The 21800-nt window shown below is 41.3% G+C and overlaps 2 protein-coding genes and 1 long non-coding RNA gene across 3 annotated transcripts in view; 2 read left to right on the forward strand and 1 right to left on the reverse strand.

The window, feature by feature from the left end:
• Positions 1–731, forward strand: part of LOC109936009 (bromodomain and WD repeat-containing protein 3-like) — a 77119-nt gene extending 76388 nt beyond the window's left edge. Inside the window, exon 23 of the mRNA XM_048604943.1 lies at positions 727–731. Coding sequence (XP_048460900.1) covers positions 727–731 — 5 coding nt within the window. The remainder of the gene's footprint in view (positions 1–726) is intronic.
• Positions 732–837: 106 nt separating this feature from the next.
• LOC109938596 (bromodomain and WD repeat-containing protein 3-like) lies at positions 838–10547 on the reverse strand. The gene is made up of 8 exons (XM_048605218.1): positions 10385–10547; positions 10163–10221; positions 10040–10069; positions 9790–9849; positions 4183–4333; positions 3473–3571; positions 2421–2581; positions 838–1233 (listed from the first exon to the last, which is right to left on the reverse strand). Exons 1-8 carry the CDS (start codon positions 10431–10433, stop codon positions 940–942), a joined length of 903 nt encoding a protein of 300 aa, XP_048461175.1. The 5' UTR covers positions 10434–10547; the 3' UTR covers positions 838–939.
• On the forward strand, positions 10076–21130 carry LOC125484839. The gene is made up of 3 exons (XR_007263663.1): positions 10076–10210; positions 20763–20887; positions 21013–21130. It is a non-coding gene; the product is annotated as an uncharacterized LOC125484839 (long non-coding RNA).
• The last annotated feature ends 670 nt before the right edge of the window (positions 21131–21800 follow it).

A 21800-nucleotide genomic window follows, 5' to 3' on the forward strand; every position in this document is an offset into this window, starting at 1 on the left:
CATCATATGTGCATTCTTTCTGTATACACTAGGCTGGACATCCCCATCATTCTTACATTCTACCATTATGTCTAAGGGTAGTCGGTCATTGTTTTCTTCTTTTGTGAGTTTTATTGTGGTGAATATGTTGTTTATATGTCGGTAGGTTTCTTCTAGTCTTGCGCATTTGATAATCATGAAGGTGTCATCTACATAGCAGACCCAGGGTTTGGGTTGTATTGTGGGGAGCACTGTCTGTTCTGATTTTTGCATTCGGTTCTGTTGTTTTGATTTCATTTCCAAAATGACACTACTCACCATAATGGACCAAACAGTATAAATTCCAAGCAGATGATGATGTCGCCTAGTGTGGTGACGAAACATCTGAACGAGAACAAGCCAGCTCAGTGAGCAAGTCAACAACCTCACTTTTCCATAACCTTAGGATTCTTGGAAGATTACTACCGGTGCATCCACTATCTGTGTAGTTACTTCCTTTAACATCCCCAGATGTAAGCCATCAAGTCCAGGAAACCTGTTGGTCTTTAGCCCCATTAGTTTCCCTAGCACTTCTTCCTCTACTGATGGTTATTGTACTTACTCCCTCTCCTTCCTTTGCCAAAATAGCGAAGTAACGTGTTCTACCTTGTATACTGATGCAAAGTATGTATTCAACTCTTATCATTTCCTGGATTCCCATTATTACCTTCCCAGTCTCATTCTCTAATGAGTTCTCTATGTTGACAGAATAAAGAAAATGAAATGGATTTCTATAGAAAAAAGACTACAGGAATGTAACTAGTTACCCAGCCCATTCAAAGTGCCAGCACAGGCATCATAAGCTGAATTGTTTCTCCTTCTATGCTGCATCAACCTATAATCCTGAGGCACATTTTTAAAGAACCACTAAAATAATATATCACAACAAGCCTATTTCAACTCATTTCACTTTTCAGTGCATTATCCTTTGTGTTGTGTCCAAAAACTAGGCCATTCAGAAATAGAAATGAAACAAAAATACAATCTCATTACCAATAAAGAGGTTATGGATCCTGTATGCCCTTGTAAAACAGCGACTGGAGCACATGTACGCAAGCACCAAACACGGATCACTTTATCACAGCTGCCTGCAGCAATTAGTGTGTTCTCATAGTTAACAGCCATATCAGAAATCTCAGCCGAGTGCCCTCGCAGAGTGGACAGGAGCCGTCCATCATCTGTGGCCCAAATCTTCACCAAGCAATCATCTGAACCCTAGAAACAGCATAGGAGATATAAATAATGGTATACATTTGAACACAATTTAAATTTGAAGTGAATTTGTTTGAAAGCAAGCTTCAAAATGGTCTTGTAATCTATGGCCAATGCTACAGGAATGTATTAACTTTCAGGCTTTTAAACATAGTACAGGAATTTAATGTTATCAGTCACTAAATATTAGCAATATATGCCTAAATATAAATTGAAATGGAATCATAAATATTAATTTGCCCCATGAACTGAAAATCAACTGGAGGATAATTACTGTCATCTCAAAAGGATGTTTGCATTTAGATTGGGAACACCTCAAATTCTATTTTTGCTCTTTGCACAGTAGCCAAAAGAGATTAATAGAAAATTGCTGTTTTTAGGTTTTATTCATTAACAAATGTATTACATATTAAATGGAAATCAGTACACAGATGTAATTCTGAACAGAAAGTCAACATGTCAGTCTTTGCACTCCACCAAGCCTCCTCACAGATTGCTTCATTCCACCATATCAATATATTCCTTTCTCCCTCACCTATCTAGATGTATTTAGAGGGAAGCCAGCAATGCAAAAAATCTCAACCATTTCACATGGTATAAAATTCACTTATGTTCTTGGTTTAAGTACAGAATTAGGCCAAACTACTTTAGAACAAGTAATAACCATGCATTTACAATACCTTGGACTATATTAAAGTTTTACATTTTAAGAAAATGTTATTTCCAACCATACAGAGAAAGTTCAACAGAAAATGCTTCTGCATGGCTTCATGAAAGATATTAGTTTCTCAAAAAAAAATCTAACCAGAACTAGAACAATTAATCACTAACTGGCCCAGAAATGAATCATAATTTGGAATTGCTTTCTACAGAATCTCATATCGATAACAGAATAAAATACTATGAATTACATACAATGCCACCTACGTTTAGAAAATACAGCATTGTCAAATCTATCATGAACAACATTATGGTGGATTGCACTTAGGAAAATTAAAATTTATTAAGTATAACCACCCAAATAAAACAAAGATTTATACAATTTTGGTTCCAAATATTTTTGAACCTGAACAAGTCATTGCAGGAACGTACCAATCCATTGAGTGATATGGTTGCTATAAAAATCCACACAATAACGTATACATTGCAATGAGTTATTGCTCACGCAGAATACTCAATGGTCTTCTCACCGTGAAAATTCTTCTCCCTGTACGGTCAAATGCTACACAGTACACAGAGGAAAGATGCCCAAGTATCCTTTTGTACATTTTCACATGCTGGTACACAACAACAGGGAAAACATGGCTGCGACGTCCACATCCTGTTAACTGTTTGGCATTGATGACGCTCACTGAAATGACAAATAATGAGATGTTGAATATCTATGAACTCTCATGCAATACTTTTCTCAACTTAATGAAGGGGTTGGCGGGGCGGGGCGGGGGAGAAGAGAGCGAGCAAGGGAGACATGATGTCCACCCTTCATTGTGTTATGAAAGTTCATTAGCTAATTCTTTTTCCATGAAATTAAATTAACATTCTCTCATGTATTATACCCTTTTGTTAATACAATGAGCTCTTTAAAGGTTTGAGATTTTTTAAAACCAGAAAACTGAAATAAATCTTTGGCAACATTATCTGAACGGTAACCTAATGTCAGTCAGCAACTTAAACAAGGTGAAAAATACCAAGATAGATTCATTTTCTTGGCTTTCATTCTCTACTTAGCACTTAATTGAGAATTACTTTGTGAATAGACATGTCAAAACAAAGGAGAACAGAAAATACATCTAATTCATGTTATTAAAATTTGAAATCTAGTTTGCATTTTTTTTTTTTTAAAACTTTTGATATGTTCATTATGGAATTTATAATGCAGTTTTATTTACAATTTTGTTGGCAGCATGAAGACACTTATCAGCAGCAGTTTTAAAAACTCAAGTGTGACCAGAGAGAAACTTAAATAATTACCTCTAACTAACCTAGAAAGGCAAGCAATTACGTGCTGGAACCTTAGATTCATTAGTTTATATCCAATCATTTAGCAACAGAACACCAAGTTTTGCATAATACCAGCAAAATCCAAGTAACACTGTCACTCTTACTCTATCAATAACTTTACATTTGTCTTCCCATAATTCTTCCCCATACAACTATCATTCTTTGTGTATTGAAAAGCTATGAGCATACCAAACTGAAAAGGTACTTTAAAATAGCTTTAATTGTTGCTTTTCTGGCCTACCAATATTTGGAGACTTCCCATAATTCACAGGTGGTTCTGGTGGTCTGCCTCGATGAAGGGCAGCAAAGGCAGAGCCTTTCCATGCTACATGTTTGCAATCTGTAAGAAAATATTACAACTGAAGGAGGTGAATTCACGTAAAACTGGTGTACTAAACGCATGGAAAACAACTGGACAATAGTTCTTAACCACCCTCCTTAAATGGAGCTTTAGACAAGGTACGTATGAATCCGGTTTTTCTTTGAAATACAAGACTGTACACAAATTTAATATCGTTCAGCTGTTAGTTCAGTGTTAACAACTTCCAGAATTTTAAGCAGAGGCTGCATTTAATGTTGCAAGACTCAAAGAATTCCACACGTACCACATTAATGCATGGGACCAATTTACATTAAGATAGAAGCCAATTTGCAGCTACTTTAGTAACACAAAGAAAAAAAAGTTAAGCAATTTTTATAAAATTTGTCAGATGGCACAAACTATTTCTCATTTCTACTAGCACAATCACAAAGTGTATGACTGATGTGTCAATAACAATTATGGTTGTTCATTTTGTGAATCTTTTCGATTAATTTACTCAGAGTCCGTAAGATCCGAAAGGTATAAAACATTAGCGAGTAGTACATTATTTTGCATAACTCAGACACAATTAGAGCCAAGACCCAAGATCAGAACACGAAATAAGTGAATGAAATTTCCATTTGATGTACCTTTTGTAGTTCGTAATAACGACTGTCGCCCCAGTCCCAGTAATGTCTGCACTCCAGGGACACTGGGTGGAATCTCTTTATCCAAAAGTGGGCCAATTCTCTGACACATTTGCAGTAAGTGATCTGGAGACACATGTTTATTGGCTAAAACCTAAACAAAAATCGCATTACATTAAAGGGATTTAGTCAAATGATTTCACATAGCAAATTATTTTGAATTTAGTTTTCTGTTTCAATAATGTAATCTACATTACTTGCATATCTGAAAAAAGCTTTTAAATACTCATCAGTAATAAAAGATGTAAAAACGCAAAACTTCAAGTATTCCAAATACTTGGAAGCTTTTCACACCTTCAGCTAATTCCCAAAAATACTTTATTCAGGCTATACAAAACAGGGAATGTGCAAGTTTTAGGATGGAACAATCAATAAATACAATTTCTTTGAACTCTTGAAATGTATTATTTTTTTCACCAATGTCTCATTAAAAATTAAAAATACTGTGGATGCTAGAAACCTAAAATAAAGATGGAAAAAGCTGGAGAAACTCAGGTAGGACAGCATCTGAGGACAAAAAAAAAGTTAACCTTTCAAGTCTGATGACTCTTCTGCAGAACAGTCCTTAAGACTCAATTCACACTTGAAACATTAGCTCTGTTTCTCTCTCCAGATGCTGGCAGACATGCTGAATTTCTCCAATACGTTCTCTTTCCCTAAAGCTCACCCCTCATGTCTCTCTCATCCTAACATCTCAATAAACCAAACTGCCCACTTGAAGTGTCAATTTATCAATGATTAGATCAGCAGCTAGGTTACATTAAATTTGCACCCTGCCTTATGGAGTAAATCCTCATTGGTCAGAACGATATCTTAGTATACATGTTAACAATGACTGAAACGAAAAATGAAAAATAGTTTTTAAAAAAGTGGTAGAAGAAAACATCTGATTTATATATCCACCCGCCCAGGTTCATTGCTTAATAATGAATTACAACGTTCACTTGACCCAGCAGCCAATTTTAGATTGCAACTTGCTAATGATTTTTTTCCAGAGACCAATGTAATCAAGAAATGTTTCCTTACTTGCTAAAAAAAATTATATATTTTGCAATAAACAATAACTTTCAGTGCAACTTCCTTTGGAATGGTTCTGTCGGTCAATACTCAGTTAAGAGCTGAGCCCCTTCACAGTAGCATCCATTTAGATTGAACTAAAACTGGTGGATCAAGGTAGAGAAATATAGATTCATGCATTGCATGGTCAGGATCAAACGAGGGATATCATTTTTCAACTGATAAAAAAATTACAATGTTGCAAATAAAGATCTGAACTTAATGGCATATTGAATCACCCCTTATTCCAAGGCTTCAGAACTTACAACTGTTACATTGATTCAATCTGAAGAAAATGGTAGACATTCACAGCTCAGCAGTAACCTTTCAGCATGAGTTCCATTATGTTCCAAGCCATTGGACAAATGTTTTCTTAGAGAAATGTATTTGAGCTCACTTAGTATAGGGTGTAGTGGACAACAGGAAATTAATGTCAATGTCAGATGAGAACTCATTTTGCAAATAAATCCACAGTCAGCTATTTAAAAACATAAGAGGAGCCTGTGGAAATCCAAGGGAAGTTCTATGTATGCCATACACTACAATTCCCCTCAACTACTGTTACTGTGGTAAACCCGGATATAAATTATGCATTAAACTGTTTTACATAACTGACTCAAAAGAAAATTGTTACAATAGGTTAGTTATTTTAATGCATAGGTGGAAACCTACAATCATACAGGTGAAACATGGTAGTTTCATCCTACAACGGAGTCATAATTCACCGTGCACAAAATGCTTTGAATTATCTACTGAAAACTGTATTAAAAAGGTTCAGGAGGAGCAGAAGAGAAGGTCCACAAGTAGATCAATTCAGGGAACTGAATCAGGCAGAAAGTCTTTAACAGAAAAGGTGCTGTTAATTTAGCAGTCACCAAAATGCTCAGGTAGAAGGAGAGATGCTCTCAGTTGATTAAAGAAAAATCCAGAAGCTGAATGCTATTGAACACAGTATTTAACATGTTCCTTAAATGCACGAGTTACTAGCACATTTAAAGGGTCTCAGGAAACTGAATCAACTAAAAACAAAAACGCATGGAGTGAATACACAGAAATTTACCAAAACGAATCAGATTACAGCCATGCCATCTGAACAACAAACTTTGAATGGTCAATCCTGCCTCTGTGATAAAGTTTCAAGTGTAGGTAAGATTGTTAAGGACAGACAAAAGTTGAAACTTTCTTCCTGATCATTGTAATAGGACTATTTCTACTAGGTTCCTATCATGTAACATTGTTTGCATTTTTCTTTTGGCATAATAAATATTTTTGTTAAAAAGGTAAATAGGCAGTTTCTGGAAAATTTTTTCAGTGATTGACCACCACAGTAAACAACTGGTAAAATAAAACTCATGGTCTATTATGCCATGTCCTACTCTGGTATATAACTTGTCCAGTGCTACCATCAGTTCCAAGCATAAAAGCAATCATACATAATTCTGTCTTCACTGTCAGATGAAGTTCCCTCTTATCAATCAGTCAAAAATCTAACGAGTTATAATGCTGGTCTTGCACTGATAAGCATCTCAAACTGCTTCACAGAAATACAAAAATACAAGAACACTTCAAAAAAAATCTGAAAATAAGTTTGAAGAAAAGACTGAAAGAATACCAATATCAGAACAAAGCTAATGCTAAAACACAGCAAAAACACTGGCAGCCCACACATTACATAGAAAAACTACTCCACCGCAAGATTTTCTGTCAGCCCCCTAAAGGGGCTAAAATTGAGCGTTCTTGCCTACACTCTGTTTTTAGCGAAACTTGTACTTTTTAGACAAATTCATGTGTTGAATAAAAAGGTACTCATTACCAATTAAACATGCTATTGAGTACAGTTTCTTTATATCAATTTAAACATTTAGGAATAGATCTCAGTTTCACATTGAGGCCAATAAATTATATTTAAAAAATGCAACCTTCAGATTAAGATCATAAACTTCTCATTCCCATATTTCAAAATTGGCAACCAGTGCCACTAAAGGGCACTGACATCTTTACAACTATTCTACAGCATTAATACATCAGTACTAAATTCAGAATCACGCAATAACAACCAGAAGAATTAACAAATCATATGCAACTTTATCAAATTCAAGCCCGTAAGCTATCCTACCACAATTCACGATCCAAGATTGCTCAAAAGCTCAAAAATGCACACAAAATAGGTGAATGCAAAATAGACTGCAAACTTGATCTATTTCGGATTCATAGGTTTACTTTTTCTTGGTCAATCAGCACAAGTTAAGAACATACTATAATAAATTCATAAAATTTGCTTTTTGGCAAGTGCCCAACGAATAACTTATCATATGCCCCTTTTCTCTTGGCATAACATTTTATGTCTCAAATTTACCTCACCTATATCAATTGCCCTTTAATCTTCCCGTGTGTTTGGTTTCAACCACTCAGCTCCTTCTTCGAAGAAATGAGAAGTATATCTCAAAAACTATTGTGTAATTAACTAGCTGCACCAAAAACACCAACCATATTATTACACGAGAAGAGTGTAAAAATGAAGTTCACAATCTGTACCAACCTTCACCAGATGTTTATACATAGTAAAGAAACAAAATTCACGCAACCACATTTCAAGTCTATGGTTTCTCATGACTGAACATTAGCAAGCTCATTAGAAGCAACTGTGAATGCAAACATCAAAGCAACGTGTAAAATCTTATACAAGCTTAAAAGCCAAAAGAAAAACAGTTACCTACAACATTCAACAAATTGCAACTTCCACATTGTATATTTTCATAATTTTCCTCAATGCATTATTTTTCTTCCATTTTGATTTTGCTAAAGTAATTCAGTATAAATTTACAAGAGATGCTTGACTACATTAAAAATTGTTTAGTGAATCATGAATGAGGTAAAGTTGTGACAAAAGAATTTAATTCATATTGCAATCAACATTCAATTACTTATGTGGTCATAGTATGTCAGAAATCTCAAACATTATATGCCACTGTGATTGGGCCAACTCAAGTCACTAAAAAACCAACTATGGCCCCTGCTATTCCTTATTTTATTTCCACTGCATTCAAGCTGCCTTTTGCATTCACCTCTCCAAACTGTGATTAGAACAATGCCAGCAAGTACATAGAAAATCAAGAGGGCTTTAACCAGTCAGAAATGGACGAACAGGATTGTTTCAGTCAGGACCAAACTAAACTTTTGATGGAAAGACACTCAACTTTCTCACAGTTAAACAAACACCAATTCCTCGTCAGTCAGTCATTTCTTGACCTGACAACTACCACACACTCAGCTGTCTTTAGATGCAAGGATGCTTGTAAAGAAATCTAACATATTTACTGTTTAAATGTAAACTGAAGGGTTTCCATTGCTTAAGCATGTCTGATTTAAAAACATGGAATTGTTGTTTGTAGGAAATTGACTATACTTTTAAAATTAAATTTGTGATAATTGGGAAAAAAATCTCATCAGCAAATCAAATGAATTCTAATAATTAATTTATCCATGTTGCCAATAATAAGAATGGAAGAGTGGATAAATAAGCCATGAAAACAAATAAATAGCTATGAACAAAATTATTAAATCACTGAAAAAACATTCCAGTGCAAAACGGAACCGAAAAGGGTCACACAAGAAAGTCAGTCAGTCATTATTGCAATTAAAATAATGTTATTATGAAAATCTGAAATGGAATAAGTCAGGAACAAAAAGCAATATAACTTCTATCCCCCTCCAAGTATCTTTCATACAGTTTCCAAGCTATATCCTGTCACTCATCTATTTGCAAGCCATACAGTACTACCACTTGTCTATTTCTGAAACAATGAGTGGTACAACAAAAAAGCACCCGTCACTTCATTTTGTTTTTAAAAGAGGAAAATCATTGTTAAGTGTTGCAACACAAATTTCAATGCAGCAAATGACAGTAGTCGGGCGGGGGCGGGGAAAGAGTGGTGAAGAAAAGAAGAAAGAAATAGAAAGATGGCAAACAATGGCCCAGTCATTGCTATAAGATATTCCAGCTGTCTATTATGTGCAGTCAGTATAAAGCAATGCTAATGAATTGGCAGACGTGCTCGACAGCAGCTTCCTGTATTAAGAGCCGGCCCGGCAGGCAGCCAATGGGAGACGTCGTCACATTGCAGTCAGCCCCGGCAACAGATGAGAGCCACTCCTCGATTGGATGAGCTCCCTGCGGACCTCCATTTCCCTACACCCCCCCCAACCAAAAAAATACCATCCACAATAAAAGAGCTTGTTCTTTTTTCCGATTAAAAATCGCTATTTATTTTAAACCGACGACTTTCTTATCAATTTCTGAAGGGAAGGGACTTTACCCCTCCCAAGGGCCGTCCATAACCATTCAAAACGTTTTAATTCAAATTCCCATTTAGAGGGTTGATGCTTGTCTCTTTCTTTTTTTGCGGGAGATTCAACTTGACCGAGAAAAATAGAGCAGAGAAAATCCACAAAGTTTGTGTGTGTGTATGTGGGGCGGGGGTCCTAAACTCTCACCAGGCTCTCAAAACTCCGGCGATGTTCCTTCCCTTCCCAATCCAGGCGCTTCGGCATCAGCTGAGAGAGAAAAAGAGACAATATAAATAAAAGGAAAGAGAAACGGGAGAGATTGCGTGTGTGAGAGACAGAAAAATGTAGAGGTGGGTTCGGCTTGAAGATTAAAATTAGCCGGAGAGGGCGGGGGGGGGGGGGGGGGGGGGGGGGGGGGGGAGCTGGTGGTGTGGGTGTTAAGTTATTTAAAAATTACCTGATATTCCTCTAGCTCCTGGATCAGCACCTGTAAGCAAAGAGACGGTGAGTGAGGGAGGTTTCTTTTCAAAACAAAAAAAAAGCCACTTTCCACACAACACACTGGGCTCGATCCACTCACCCGTGCCGACTTCTGACAGGGTCCAGACAGGAGGAAGCGGGCGATCAGGTAATACAACTCTGCACCCGGGGGTTACAGAGGTGGGTTAAGAGAAGAGGGGTGGGAAGGTGGAGAAAGAAAAGAATAGAGAAGAGTCAACTCCAATAATAATAATCCTCATGACAGTAATCATAATCATCATCATCATCGTCGTCGTCGTCGCCTTCCCGACGCTACACCCACCCTGCTCCAACTGAGAGACTCGGGTGGGATCGGTTCGCCTCCCCTCCATGTTTGCCGGGCTGTGTCAGCAGCGGCCGCGGTACTCAGGCGCTGCTCTGTGGCGGTCTCTCGGTGCCTCTCCCCGCGGCCTCCGTCGCCATTCAGCGCTCGGCGGCCGCATCACACACACTCTCCCTCCCCTCCCACACGCCACCCTCCGCCGCCGCCAACTAATCCCATCTCCCCACCCCCACTTTGACCCTTGTTTTGCCTCACACCACCGCGCCGGCAAGGGCCCGATCGCCGGCTGCCGGGTTTGGATGGAGAGATCGAAAGTGGGGGGAGTGTGGAAGGTTTCCCCCTTTGCTGTCGGGTACAAAGAGGTTGTTGGAAGGGTTTGGCGGAGGGATACATTTTCTACCGTCAGGCTGGGGATGAGTGGACGGAACGTGCTGACGGAAGCTGATCCGCGGCGGATGAGTGACAGGCGTTTCGACCAATAAAAAGCGGAGCTGCTGGCCTTTAAAGATGCTGTGAGGCCAATGAATCTGGGGTAAGTAGGTGGGACGTGTGGGCTGTGACGTCAACCGGCGGCGGTTAGTCACTGCGGGCTCCTCTCGCGGGCAGAAACCGACACAGTGGCGGAAGAGGCCATTCAGCCCATAACGTCCTTGCCATGCCATCAGATATCGATCCAACTGACCCACATCCTGGAGGAACGGCCACATCTCCCTACCGCCAGCCTCACCCACCCGCAGCACAATCAAACCAGCCTCCAAGCGCCCTTCCCCTGATGACCAATAGCTTCTGTGGGCTTGTTGCATTTTATTACAAGAAAAGTCATAGGATTAAGGGCGATCGTGCAACGACAAGTGGGATTACTGCACAATGGTGGCCATTGAGCCCACTGTCTGTGCCAGTTGGGAAACTCTCATACAGCCTAATCCAACCTTTCACCCAAGGCTGTAGGTTAAGACAGCTGAAGCGCCTATTAAAACGCTATAGATAATGTGATGAGGATTTCTGCGTTTACTACCCTGCTTGAGCATCGAGTTTCATCCTCTCAAACTTTTGACGACGTTTTCTTCAGTCCTTCTCCCAATTAACTTAAATCTTATGGCTCTCCCCAACTTTTCCTCTCTACTAATGGAAGTTGATCCTTCCAAACCACTTCATTATTTATGTGCAATTAAATCCACACTCCGTTTCAGTTCCAAAGAAAACAACTCCAATCTGTCCTCATACCTACAATTTTTCATTCTTGTTGATGTCCATATACATCTTTGTAACTTTTATATAACACAATCATCTAGCTGCGGCCTAGCTATTCTTTTATACAGTTCTACAGCAAATTCTAACATGTATTCTCTTCTTTGACTCAAAGAAGAAAATATTACGTAGGCTTTAATAACCACCTTTATTTCTCTATCCTGTTGTCTATTGGCCCAAACAACTGAATCAGTACAATAAGTATACACTCACGTAAAAGTCAATAGATGTGAAGCTGGAAATGCACAGCAGGTCAGACAGCATCCGAGGAGCAGGAAAGTCAATGTTTCAGGCTGAAAACCTTCGTCAGGACTGGGGAGGGGAGCCCAGAAGTAGTTGTGGGGCTGGAAGAAGGGGAGGTGCGACGGTGATAGGTAGATACAGGTAGGGGGTTATTATAATTGGTCAGTTGGAAGGGTGGAGCAGATAGGTGAGTGGGAAGATGGATAGGTTAGGTTAGGTCAGGTCGGGAAGGTGAGGAAGAGGGGTGGGCTGGACGTGGGATAAGGCTGATGGTGGAGGGATTTTGAAGCTGGTGGAGTCAACATTGAGGCCATTCGGCTGTCAGCTCCCAAGGCAAAATATCAGGTTTCGTTCTTCCACTTTACTTTTAGCCTCATTCTGACAGTGGACATGTCTCCAGGGGAATGGAGGGGGAATTAAAATGGATGGCAGCTGGAAGGTCGGGTTGGTTGATGCGTGCAGAGTGCAGATGCTCCACGAACCAGTCCCCGTTTGGTATCTCCGATATAGAGGAGACCACAACAGGAGCAACAGATAAAATAGATCTGGTTGGATGAAGTGCAGGTGAATCTCTGCTGGATCTGGAAGGATTTTTTGGCGCCTTTGACACAGATGAGAGGGGAGGTGTACGGGCAGGTGTTGCACCTCTTGTAGTAGCTGGGAAAGGTCCCAGGTGTGGTGGAGAAGTTGGTGGGGAGTGTAGAGCTGACGAGAGAGTCATGGAGTGAATGGTCCCTGTGGATAGCGGACAGGGTGGAGAAGGAAATTTTTTTTGTGGTGGGATCTGATTGTAGGTGACGGAAATGTCAGAGGATGATGTGTTGGATTCAAGGTTCGTGGAGTGGTACGTGAGGACTGAGGGGACTCTATCCTTATTGTTTTTGTGGGGAGGGGGTTTGAGTGCAGAAGTGCAGGAAATGGAGGAGATGCAGTTGAGGGCATCCTTAATTACAGAGGAGTGTAAACTATGGTCCCTAAAGTAGGAGGATATCTGGGATGTCCTGGAGTGGAACACCTCATCCTGGGAGCAGATGCAGCAGAGTTAGAGGAATTGAGATTATAGGATAGCGTTTTTGCAGGAGGGTGGGTGAGAGGAAGAGTAGTCAAGGTAGTTGTGGGAGTCAGTGGATTTGAAATGGATGTCAGTGGTGAGATGTTTTCCAGAGATGGAGACCGAGAGGTCCAGGAAGGGGAGGGAGGTATCAGGAATGGTCCAGGTGAATTTGAGGGTGACTTCGAAGGTGATGAACTGCTTGAGCTCCTTGCGGGAGCACGAGGCAGCACCAATGCAGTCATCAATATCGCAGAGAAAGAGGTGAGGGATGGTGCCAGTATAGCTGTGGAAGAGGAACTATTCCACGATTTTTGAATGAGATTGTCAATGGAGAGGGACTGGTTGGGCCTACAGGAGAGGAAGAAGCAGAGGGCTTTTAGGCCGTCCGTGTGGGGATACAGGTGTAAAGGGACTGTATGTCGATCGTGAAGATGAGGTGTTGGGGGCCGAGGAATTGAAAGTTTTCTGGAAGATGGGGGGGTGTGGGTTGTATCACGAATGTAGGTACAGAGTGCATGGACCAAGGGGGAAAGAACAGAGTAGAGGGAGGAGAAGATGAGCTCAGTGGGGCAGGAGCAGACAGAGACAATGGGTCAACCGGGGCAGTCGGGTTTATGGATTTTGGGTAGGAGATAGTTCCCCAACCCCACACTGCCCATTTCTGTCATGTTGGAGGCTGTGGACGGGAGATCTCCTGAAGCGATGGGGTTGTTGATGATCTGGGAGACGCTGGCTTGGTGATCAGAGGTGGGGTTGTGATTTTTGAATGAGCGTGTCAGTGGAGGGAGGACTGATTGGTTTTGAATGAGAGCGTCAGTGGATTGGGAACTGATTGGTAAATATCTTGTCATAAAGTATTCATCCTCTCCCATCATCTCACTGTTGCAGTTTCTATTGTTGAAGACTATTCCCAATAACCCTGCTCCCAAAAATAGTGCAAAAAGTACTTTTTAATTATCAAGTTCATTTATAAATGAATGGCAATCTCCAAGGATGGAGACATTAATTTCTGTATACTATAGTCATTGAATATTTTATCATATTCAAAACTAACGCCATAAATATAAACTTATACAGTTTCATTCAGTTATTTCACAGTAAAGAATACCACTCGGTGATACATTGAACATGAATTAGGAACCACAGCAATGTGGTTGACTGTCAACTGCCCTCTGAAATGGCCTAGTAAACCATTCAGTTGTACCAATCACTACAAAGTCTCAAAGAAATGAAACTGGACAGATCACCTGGCAACGACCGAGGCACCAGAAAAGACAACAGCAGAAACAGCCCTGTCGACCCTGCAAGGTCCTCCTCACTAACATCTAAGGGCTAGTGCCTCATAGACTCGTCAAGCAACAGCCTAACCTAGTCATACTCACGAATCATACCTTACAGACAATGTCCCAGACACCAACATCACCATCCCTGGATATGTCCTGTCCCACCGGCAGGACAGACCCAGCAGAGATGGCGGCACGGTGGTATACAGTCAGGAGGGTGTTGGTCTAGGAGCTCTCAACATTGACTCCGGACCTAATGAAGTCTCATGCTTCAGGTTAAACATGGGCAAGGAAACCTCCTGCTGATTACCACGTACCGACCTCCCACAGCTGATGAATCAGTACTCCTCCATGTTGAACAACACTTAGAGGAAGCACTGAGGATGGCAAGGGCACAAAATGTACTCTGGGTGGTGGATTTCAATGTCCACCACCAAGATTGGCTTGGCAGCAGTACTATTGTTTGAGCTTTTCGGGTCCTAAGGACATAGATCCTAGCATGAGTCTGTGGCAGGTGGTAAGGGAACCATCAAGAGGGCAAAACATACTTAACCTCATCCTCACCAATCTGCCAACTGCAGATGCATCTGTCCATGACAATATCGGTAAGAGCGACCACTGCACAGTCCTTGTGGAGACAAAGTCCCGCCTTCACATTGAAAGTAACCTCCATCATGTTGTGTGGCACTATCACCATGCTACATGGGACAGACTTCGAACAGACCTAGCAGCTCAAGACTGGGCATCCTATCTCATGGTGCTGTGGGCCATCAACAGCAGCAGAATTGTACTCCAACACAATCTGTAACCTCATGGCCCGGCATATCCCTCACTCTACCATTACCATCAAGCCAGGGGATCAACCCTGGTTCAATGGGGAGTACAGGAGGGCATGCTAGGAGCAGCACCAGGCATACCTGAAGATGAGGTATCAACCTGGTGAAGCCACCAAACAGGACTACCAAACACCAAACACGCCAAACAGCGAAAGCAGCAAGTGATAGACAGAGCTCCCACAACAATGGATCATATCTAAGCTCTGCAGTCCTGCCACAACCAGTTGCGAATGGTGGTGGACGATTAAACAACTCACTGGAGGAGGAGACTCCACAAATATCCCTATCCTTAATGATGAAAGACCCCAGCACGTCAGTGCAAAAGATAAGGCTGAAGCATTCGCCAGCAATCTTTCGCCAGAAGGGCCAAGTGGATGATCCATCTCGGCCTCCTCCAGTGGTCCCCAGCATTACAGATACCAGTCTTCAGCCAATTCGATTCACTCCATGTGATATCAAGAAAAGGTTGGAGACACTGGATACTGCAAAGGCTATGGTCTCTGACAAAATTCATGCAATAGTACTGAAGACTTGTGCTGCAGAACTCGCCGCTCCCCTAGCCAAGCTGATCCAGTACAGTTAACACACTGGCATCTACCCAACAATGTGGAAAATTGCCCAAGTATGTCCTGTACACAAAAAGCAGGACAAATCCAACACGGCCCATTACCGCCCCATCAGTCTACTCTCGATCATCAGTAAAGTGATGGAATGTGTCATCAACAGCGCTATCAAGCAGCACTTGCTCAGCAATAACCTGCTCAGTGACGCCCAGTTTGGGTTCTGCCAGGGCCAATCAGCTCCTGACCTCATTACAGCCTTGGTTCAAACATGAACAAAAGAGCTGAATTCCAGAGGTGATGTGAGAGTGACAGCCCCGAACAAAAAGGCTGCATTAGACCATGTGTGGCATCAAGGAGCCTTAGTAAAACTGGAATCAAAGGGTATCGAGGGCACACTGTCTGGTGGTTAGTCATACCTGACACACAGGAAGACAGTTGTGGTTGTTGGAGGTCAGTCATCTTAGCTCCAGGACATCTCTGCAGGCTTTCCTCAGGGTTGTGTCCTCAGCCCAACCATCTTCAGCTGCTTCATCAATGACCTGCCCTCCATCATTAGGTCAGAAGTGGGGATGTTGACCAATGATTACACAATGTTCAGCACCATTCGTGACTTCTCAGACACTGAAGCAGCCCATGTCCAAATACAACAAGATCTGGACAATATCCAGGCTTGGGCTGACAAGTGGCAAGTAATCATCATGCCACACAAAAGCCAGATAATAACTATCTCCAGCAAGGGAAAATCTAACAATTACTCCTTGATTTTCAATGGCGTTACCATAACTGAACCCCCCACTGCCAACATCCTGGAGGTTACCATTGAACATTGAAACTTGTAGGGGCTGGTGTTTCCATGCATCTGCTGCCCTTGTCTTTCTAGCTGGTAGACATCAAGGAAAGGTGCTGTTGAAGGAGAATAGTGAGTCACTATTGAATTGAATTGAAGTAGCTTCATTGTCACATATACTGAAATGCATACAGTAAAAAGTTTACAAGTTGCCACTTACAGCGCCATCTTAGGTACAAGGTAGCTAGGTACAGATTCTTCAGTACAAGTTGTTAGGAAAAAAAATTAGAAAAATAAAGAAATAAAAGGCCAAGCATTACTGATCAAAGGATTAATTTAGAAAAATAGAGAAATAAAATGTTCAGAATAACAGTCCTCCCAACCCAGTCCACACTGGGACCTTCCCTCCAGTCCGTGCCAGGCATTGAATCACGTCTAGGCCAGAAGTCCATGCTCAACGCCACATCTAGCTGCCAGGATAACGCCACACTGGGCTGAGAGAAGCCACGCAGAAAGACTGCCATGGGCCGCTGAAAGACCACCACACTGAGCCGAAAGACCACCATGGGCCGCCGAGAGACCACCACACCAGGCTGAGAGGATGCCTCGCCAGGTCAGCACTGAGGCTGACAGTTGGAGTCCACATTGAGGCCGGAAGTCTGCGCTGAGGCCAGGTGTTCAGGAAATCAACAAGAAGAAAGAAGAGAAAAAATAACACAAAGGAGAAAAAGAGTACCAGACAGGGCAGACAAACTCTGGCTGAAGTGTCCTACATTGCCACGGCTAAAGTACATCTTGTAGATAGCACACACAGCTGCCACTATGTGTCAGTTGTGAAGCAAGTGAATTCTGAAGGTGGTGAATGGGTTGACAATCACGTGGGTTGCTTTGTCCTAGATTATGTCAAGCATCTTGAATGTGGTTGGAACTGCACTCATCTAGACAAGCAGACAGCATTGCATCACACTGCAGACTTATGCCTTGGAAATGGTGAACAGGGATTGGAGGTGAGTTACTCGCCACAGAATTCCTGGTCTCTGACCTGCTCTTGTAGGCATTGTATTAATGTGGCTGGTCCTATTCAGTTTCTGGTCAATGGTAAACCCCCCCAGGATACTGATCATGTAGGACTACATTAATGATGTGTTTAAATTGAATTGTTTAAAAAATTAATGAATTTTTATCAATTTTTCCCCAAATGAATAAGAGAGTTATTATGATGATATGAAGGGATGTTCAGCTCTCCTGCTTTTAAACACCCTTAGCTGAACAGAGTTTCCTAATTTTTTTAGCATCTTGGTATAGTATACTTAGGTTAAAATGAAATATGAGTCAAAATTAAGGAGTCTATTACAAGGTTTTCCTGAGTGGAAGAAAGAAGAATTTTATTACATACTGACCCCAAGGTAAATATTAGAACACAACATCAAACATACAGACAAACACAGTTTTAATGTTTAAAAAGGGGAGAGTGTTTAGAACAGAAAGGAATACAAAGTCTAAAAAAAAATTCTAAGAGTCCTTAAGGTATTGGGTCTTTACCTGAGACCACAGCTGCTTAATTAATTAATTGTATCTTTCAGCACTGACAACATTTATAGATACTCTTGCGTTCTCAATGAATGGATATTTCTCCAATTTGATTTATCACCAAACACTATTTTTGAGAGACAGAGAGGCAGGGATAAAGAGCGCAAGCCTTCCAGTTCTGCTGTTATGAATCCATCATTGTTCTCCCTGCTCTGTCCCAAAAGCTGTTGTCTGAAACAGAATTCCTTTGTGCATTCCCATGCATGGTTTCATTGTTTTCCCCAAGCTAAATAATCTGCAGGTCACTTTCATTCTCATATGTGAAACTACCAGAAAGATGTAACTCAACTTCAGATACAGCTCTGAATGATTGCTATTAGTCATTTTCATAATACGTTAATTTCGGTTCTGACCAGATCTTGGTTATTGATCAAAACTGAAAGAACTGCGGATGCTGTAAACCAGAAACAGAAACAGAAGTCGTTGGGAAAACTCAGCAGGTCTGGTAACCTCTTTGAAGAGGAATCAGAGTTAATGTTTTGGGAAAATCTGAGCTTTTCCAGCAACTTCTGCAATTTTTTCTTGTTTATTGATGGTTTTTAGGATAATAGTGAACATAGTTTTTCGATATTCAACTTCCATCATTCAATTTTAATTCGTGAGATCAACCTTCCCTGTAATTATTCTTGCTGCTGCATGGACCTCCATAGTGAGTTCAGAAGCAGAAGTCATGCATTGACACATCAACCTATGAGCATGGATCTATGTAGCCTTGCAACTTCGATGGATCATTGCCCTGAGACCTTTCATGAATTAAAGATAGTTTTAAAGAGGACAAAAACTGTCCAAAAATGGCTGATGTGATTGCCTGACTAGTTTGTGCCACGCTTATAAAACCATCAGTAAACAATGATCTATCTCAACTGAAATTAGCATCAGTAAACAATGATCTAAACTGAAATTAGCATCATTATGGAAAGACAGAGAAACTCAGGTCTGTATCTCCCAGTTGATTGACACCTTTCTAGAAGTTACACTTTGAGATTATCTGTGGAGTATTAAACTTTAGGGGGAAAAAAATGAACTGACTTGGGAATATATAAATAGACCTCTATTGATAGTTGCTTCTGGGCAGCAGAGGAGAGACCAGGATAAATGAATTTTGAAGCAAGACTGGAATTTATCCTCTCTGCCTATCCATACACCTCTCTCTCTCTCTCTCTCTCTCCTTTTCTCTCACCTCACACCCCAACCCCACACCCCCACGCCTCTTCTTCAAGCTCAAAATTCAGTGCCCAGTGACAAAGCAACTTGGTAAATAACCATACATTGAGAACTCAAGAAGAAACAAATCAAATGCTGAAGAAACAAATCAACAACTAAATATTTGGGACTTGGATCATTCTTACAACTCAAGCATTATAAGAACTTCAAAATTGCAATTGTCTTTACCTCTTGTCTGTACTAGCTGAGTTTTCTGGATGGCTGGTTTACATTGCAGAGTCATGCAGAGCAACAATGTGGGCTCAATTCCTGTACTGGCTGAGGTTACTGTGAAGGGCTGTCCTTCTCAAACTCTCCCCTCGCCTGAGACATGGTGACCATCAGGTTAAACCACCACCGGTTGTCTTTCTGTAATGAGAGAGCAGTCCTATTAACTGGTAAGATGATGATGACTTTACCTTTACCAGAGACATCCTTCCCCTAACTTTCTCTGTATGTTTGTTACCAATGTCTTTGTGTGTTCGATGTCACTTTTTGGGGACAGGGATATTAGGCAATAAAAGCCCTTTCTTTTATTCAAGATAAGTGTGTAATGATTTGGCTCCTTCATGTTACTCTGGTTAAGTTTTAAACATGCTAGGGGATAACAGGTTTTATGACTATGTTTTAACCTGTTCATGTGACCACTGCAGTCATCTTGAGTCAATGCATTATCACTTTTTTTAAACTATTTTAGTCCATGAAAGGTTCCAGGTATTAAAGTAAGATGATGGAAATCAAAAATTGATAGTGTAAAAATAAACTATCAAAAGTGGGCTGGATTTCCCAACTTTTTGGCAAAGTATTTTTATTTTCATGAGATTCATGGTCGCCAATCCACCATATCTCATGTTGATTTTTCTTATGCAACAAACCTATTCTGTGCCCATCTAAGGAGGGGTGGAAATGCTCAAATGGAAATGCTACTTGAACTTTACGAAGTTCACGCCACTGGCGCCTGCTCCACCACACTTCAGATGCTACAAGCTAGGGGTTGGGTTTCACACTGTACTGCTGCACCATTATTAGTGCGGAAATGGCCAGAAAGGGAAGCTGGCACCCTATTTCCCGTACAGGCACCTGGAAGTGCTGTGGGACAGAGTGGCGGAAAGGCAAGCCATTCATTTTCCAGCTGACTGGAAAGGTGGCCACACCCTATATGTAGCATGGACAGAGGTAGTGGTCTTGGTCAGTACAGTCTCCCGGGATAAATGCAATGCCAAGCAGTGCCCAAAAATGTAATAAGCTTCTTCACTCCACAAGGGTGAATGCCAACATTTACTCTCTTCTACCTATTGCTCACAGCCCACCACTCACTCAAACTCTGCCACTTACATGTCTCTCAATAAAACTAATGGACCACAATTCTCACCATTGTGTGCAGCATGTCCACTCACCAACTCTCATCCACCTCATCCTCCCAAGCTACTAACCCTTCCTGCCCTGTGCACTTCCTCACCGGGAGTTCACTCACTGAGGACACCTCACCATCTGTCCAGCCCCTGTATCACTACTAATTGATCTCCCATCCATTTATATTCCACTCAGACACTCATTTTCTCTTGTTGCAGGAAAGAAATGTCTCACAACCAGTTGGAGAAGAATGGCAGATATTAGATTCCTAACCCAAATGAGGAAAAATCGTGCTGAAGTTGGCTGAAAAGAACACAACACTCATTTGGGAACCCAGATAATGGTGAACCAACCGAACAAGCTTCATTGCTGTGCTACTTTCCCATTAGCACCAATGCTAACTCATTCTTAAACTGAATAAACCTGCATCCCTTTTGCAGAACTAATTTCCTCCCTTCTCTTATGCAGGTACTAGTGGCATGCAGAAAATCTCTGCAAAGAAGAAGCCAGCATTGCTGACCTTCAACACCACTTCCATCTCTGAGGAGGAAGCCACGCAACCCTCAGATGATGCAGCAATAAGGCTTTCACCTGAACCCTCTACCAACTCTGAGGGTTTTATTTGAATGTGTTCTCTCATAGTTTAGACTTGGGAGCACAATCAGGTGAGCGCGTCAATGACAAATCTCTGCAGCCAGTCAAGGAAGAAATGCTCCAGAGTCTCTGGCTCTCAAAGCACTGCTGGAGACCGTGCACCTGCTTAGCTGCAAGTAGAAGACGATCCTATAGTTGGCTAATAATAACTTAGTCAAACCGCAAGACAGGTACAGAACAGCAGGAAAATCAGAGGCATTGACTAAACTAGGACAAAAGATGGAGGACCCCACCAATAGTATTAGTACTCAAATGGCCGTTTCCCCCATGGACAGATTGGTAATCGCCATAGAAAGCCAGGTCCAGCATACTCAGGCTTTTATGTGCACATAGACCTGCGCTTTATTATGCTCTATTGTTGTTGCCAAAGCTGCTCAGTATCAAAGGTAAGGTGAGAAGGGAACATGGCACTTCATCCTCATTTCAGATGCCCTTTCTTCTCAAGGAGACAGTGTACTGCCAACAGGCATCTATGGGGAGGAGCACTTATACACAGGACCCACAAAAACATCCTTTCAGGAGAATCCAAGGTGCCCAGCTACTTCACCCTCCAGCACCGCCAACAAGGACAAATACAGAGCTGACTCCCTCCACCTTAGCTG

Source organism: Rhincodon typus, chromosome 14, assembly GCF_021869965.1.
Source record: "Rhincodon typus isolate 14 chromosome 14, sRhiTyp1.1, whole genome shotgun sequence".
NCBI lineage: Eukaryota > Metazoa > Chordata > Chondrichthyes > Orectolobiformes > Rhincodontidae > Rhincodon > Rhincodon typus.

Bases quoted from the DNA above. Each gene is read 5' to 3' on its own strand.
- LOC109938596 (XM_048605218.1), bottom strand. From the start codon at position 10,433: ATGGAGGGGAGGCGAACCGATCCCACCCGAGTCTCTCAGTTGGAGCAG. The intron at 10,222-10,384 runs GTGGGTGTAGCG...CCCCGGGTGCAG, and splicing joins AGTCTCTCAGTTGGAGCAGG to AGTTGTATTACCTGATCGCC. The intron at 2,582-3,472 runs GTAGGCCAGAAA...TTGTCATTTCAG, and splicing joins TGGGAAGTCTCCAAATATTG to TGAGCGTCATCAATGCCAAA.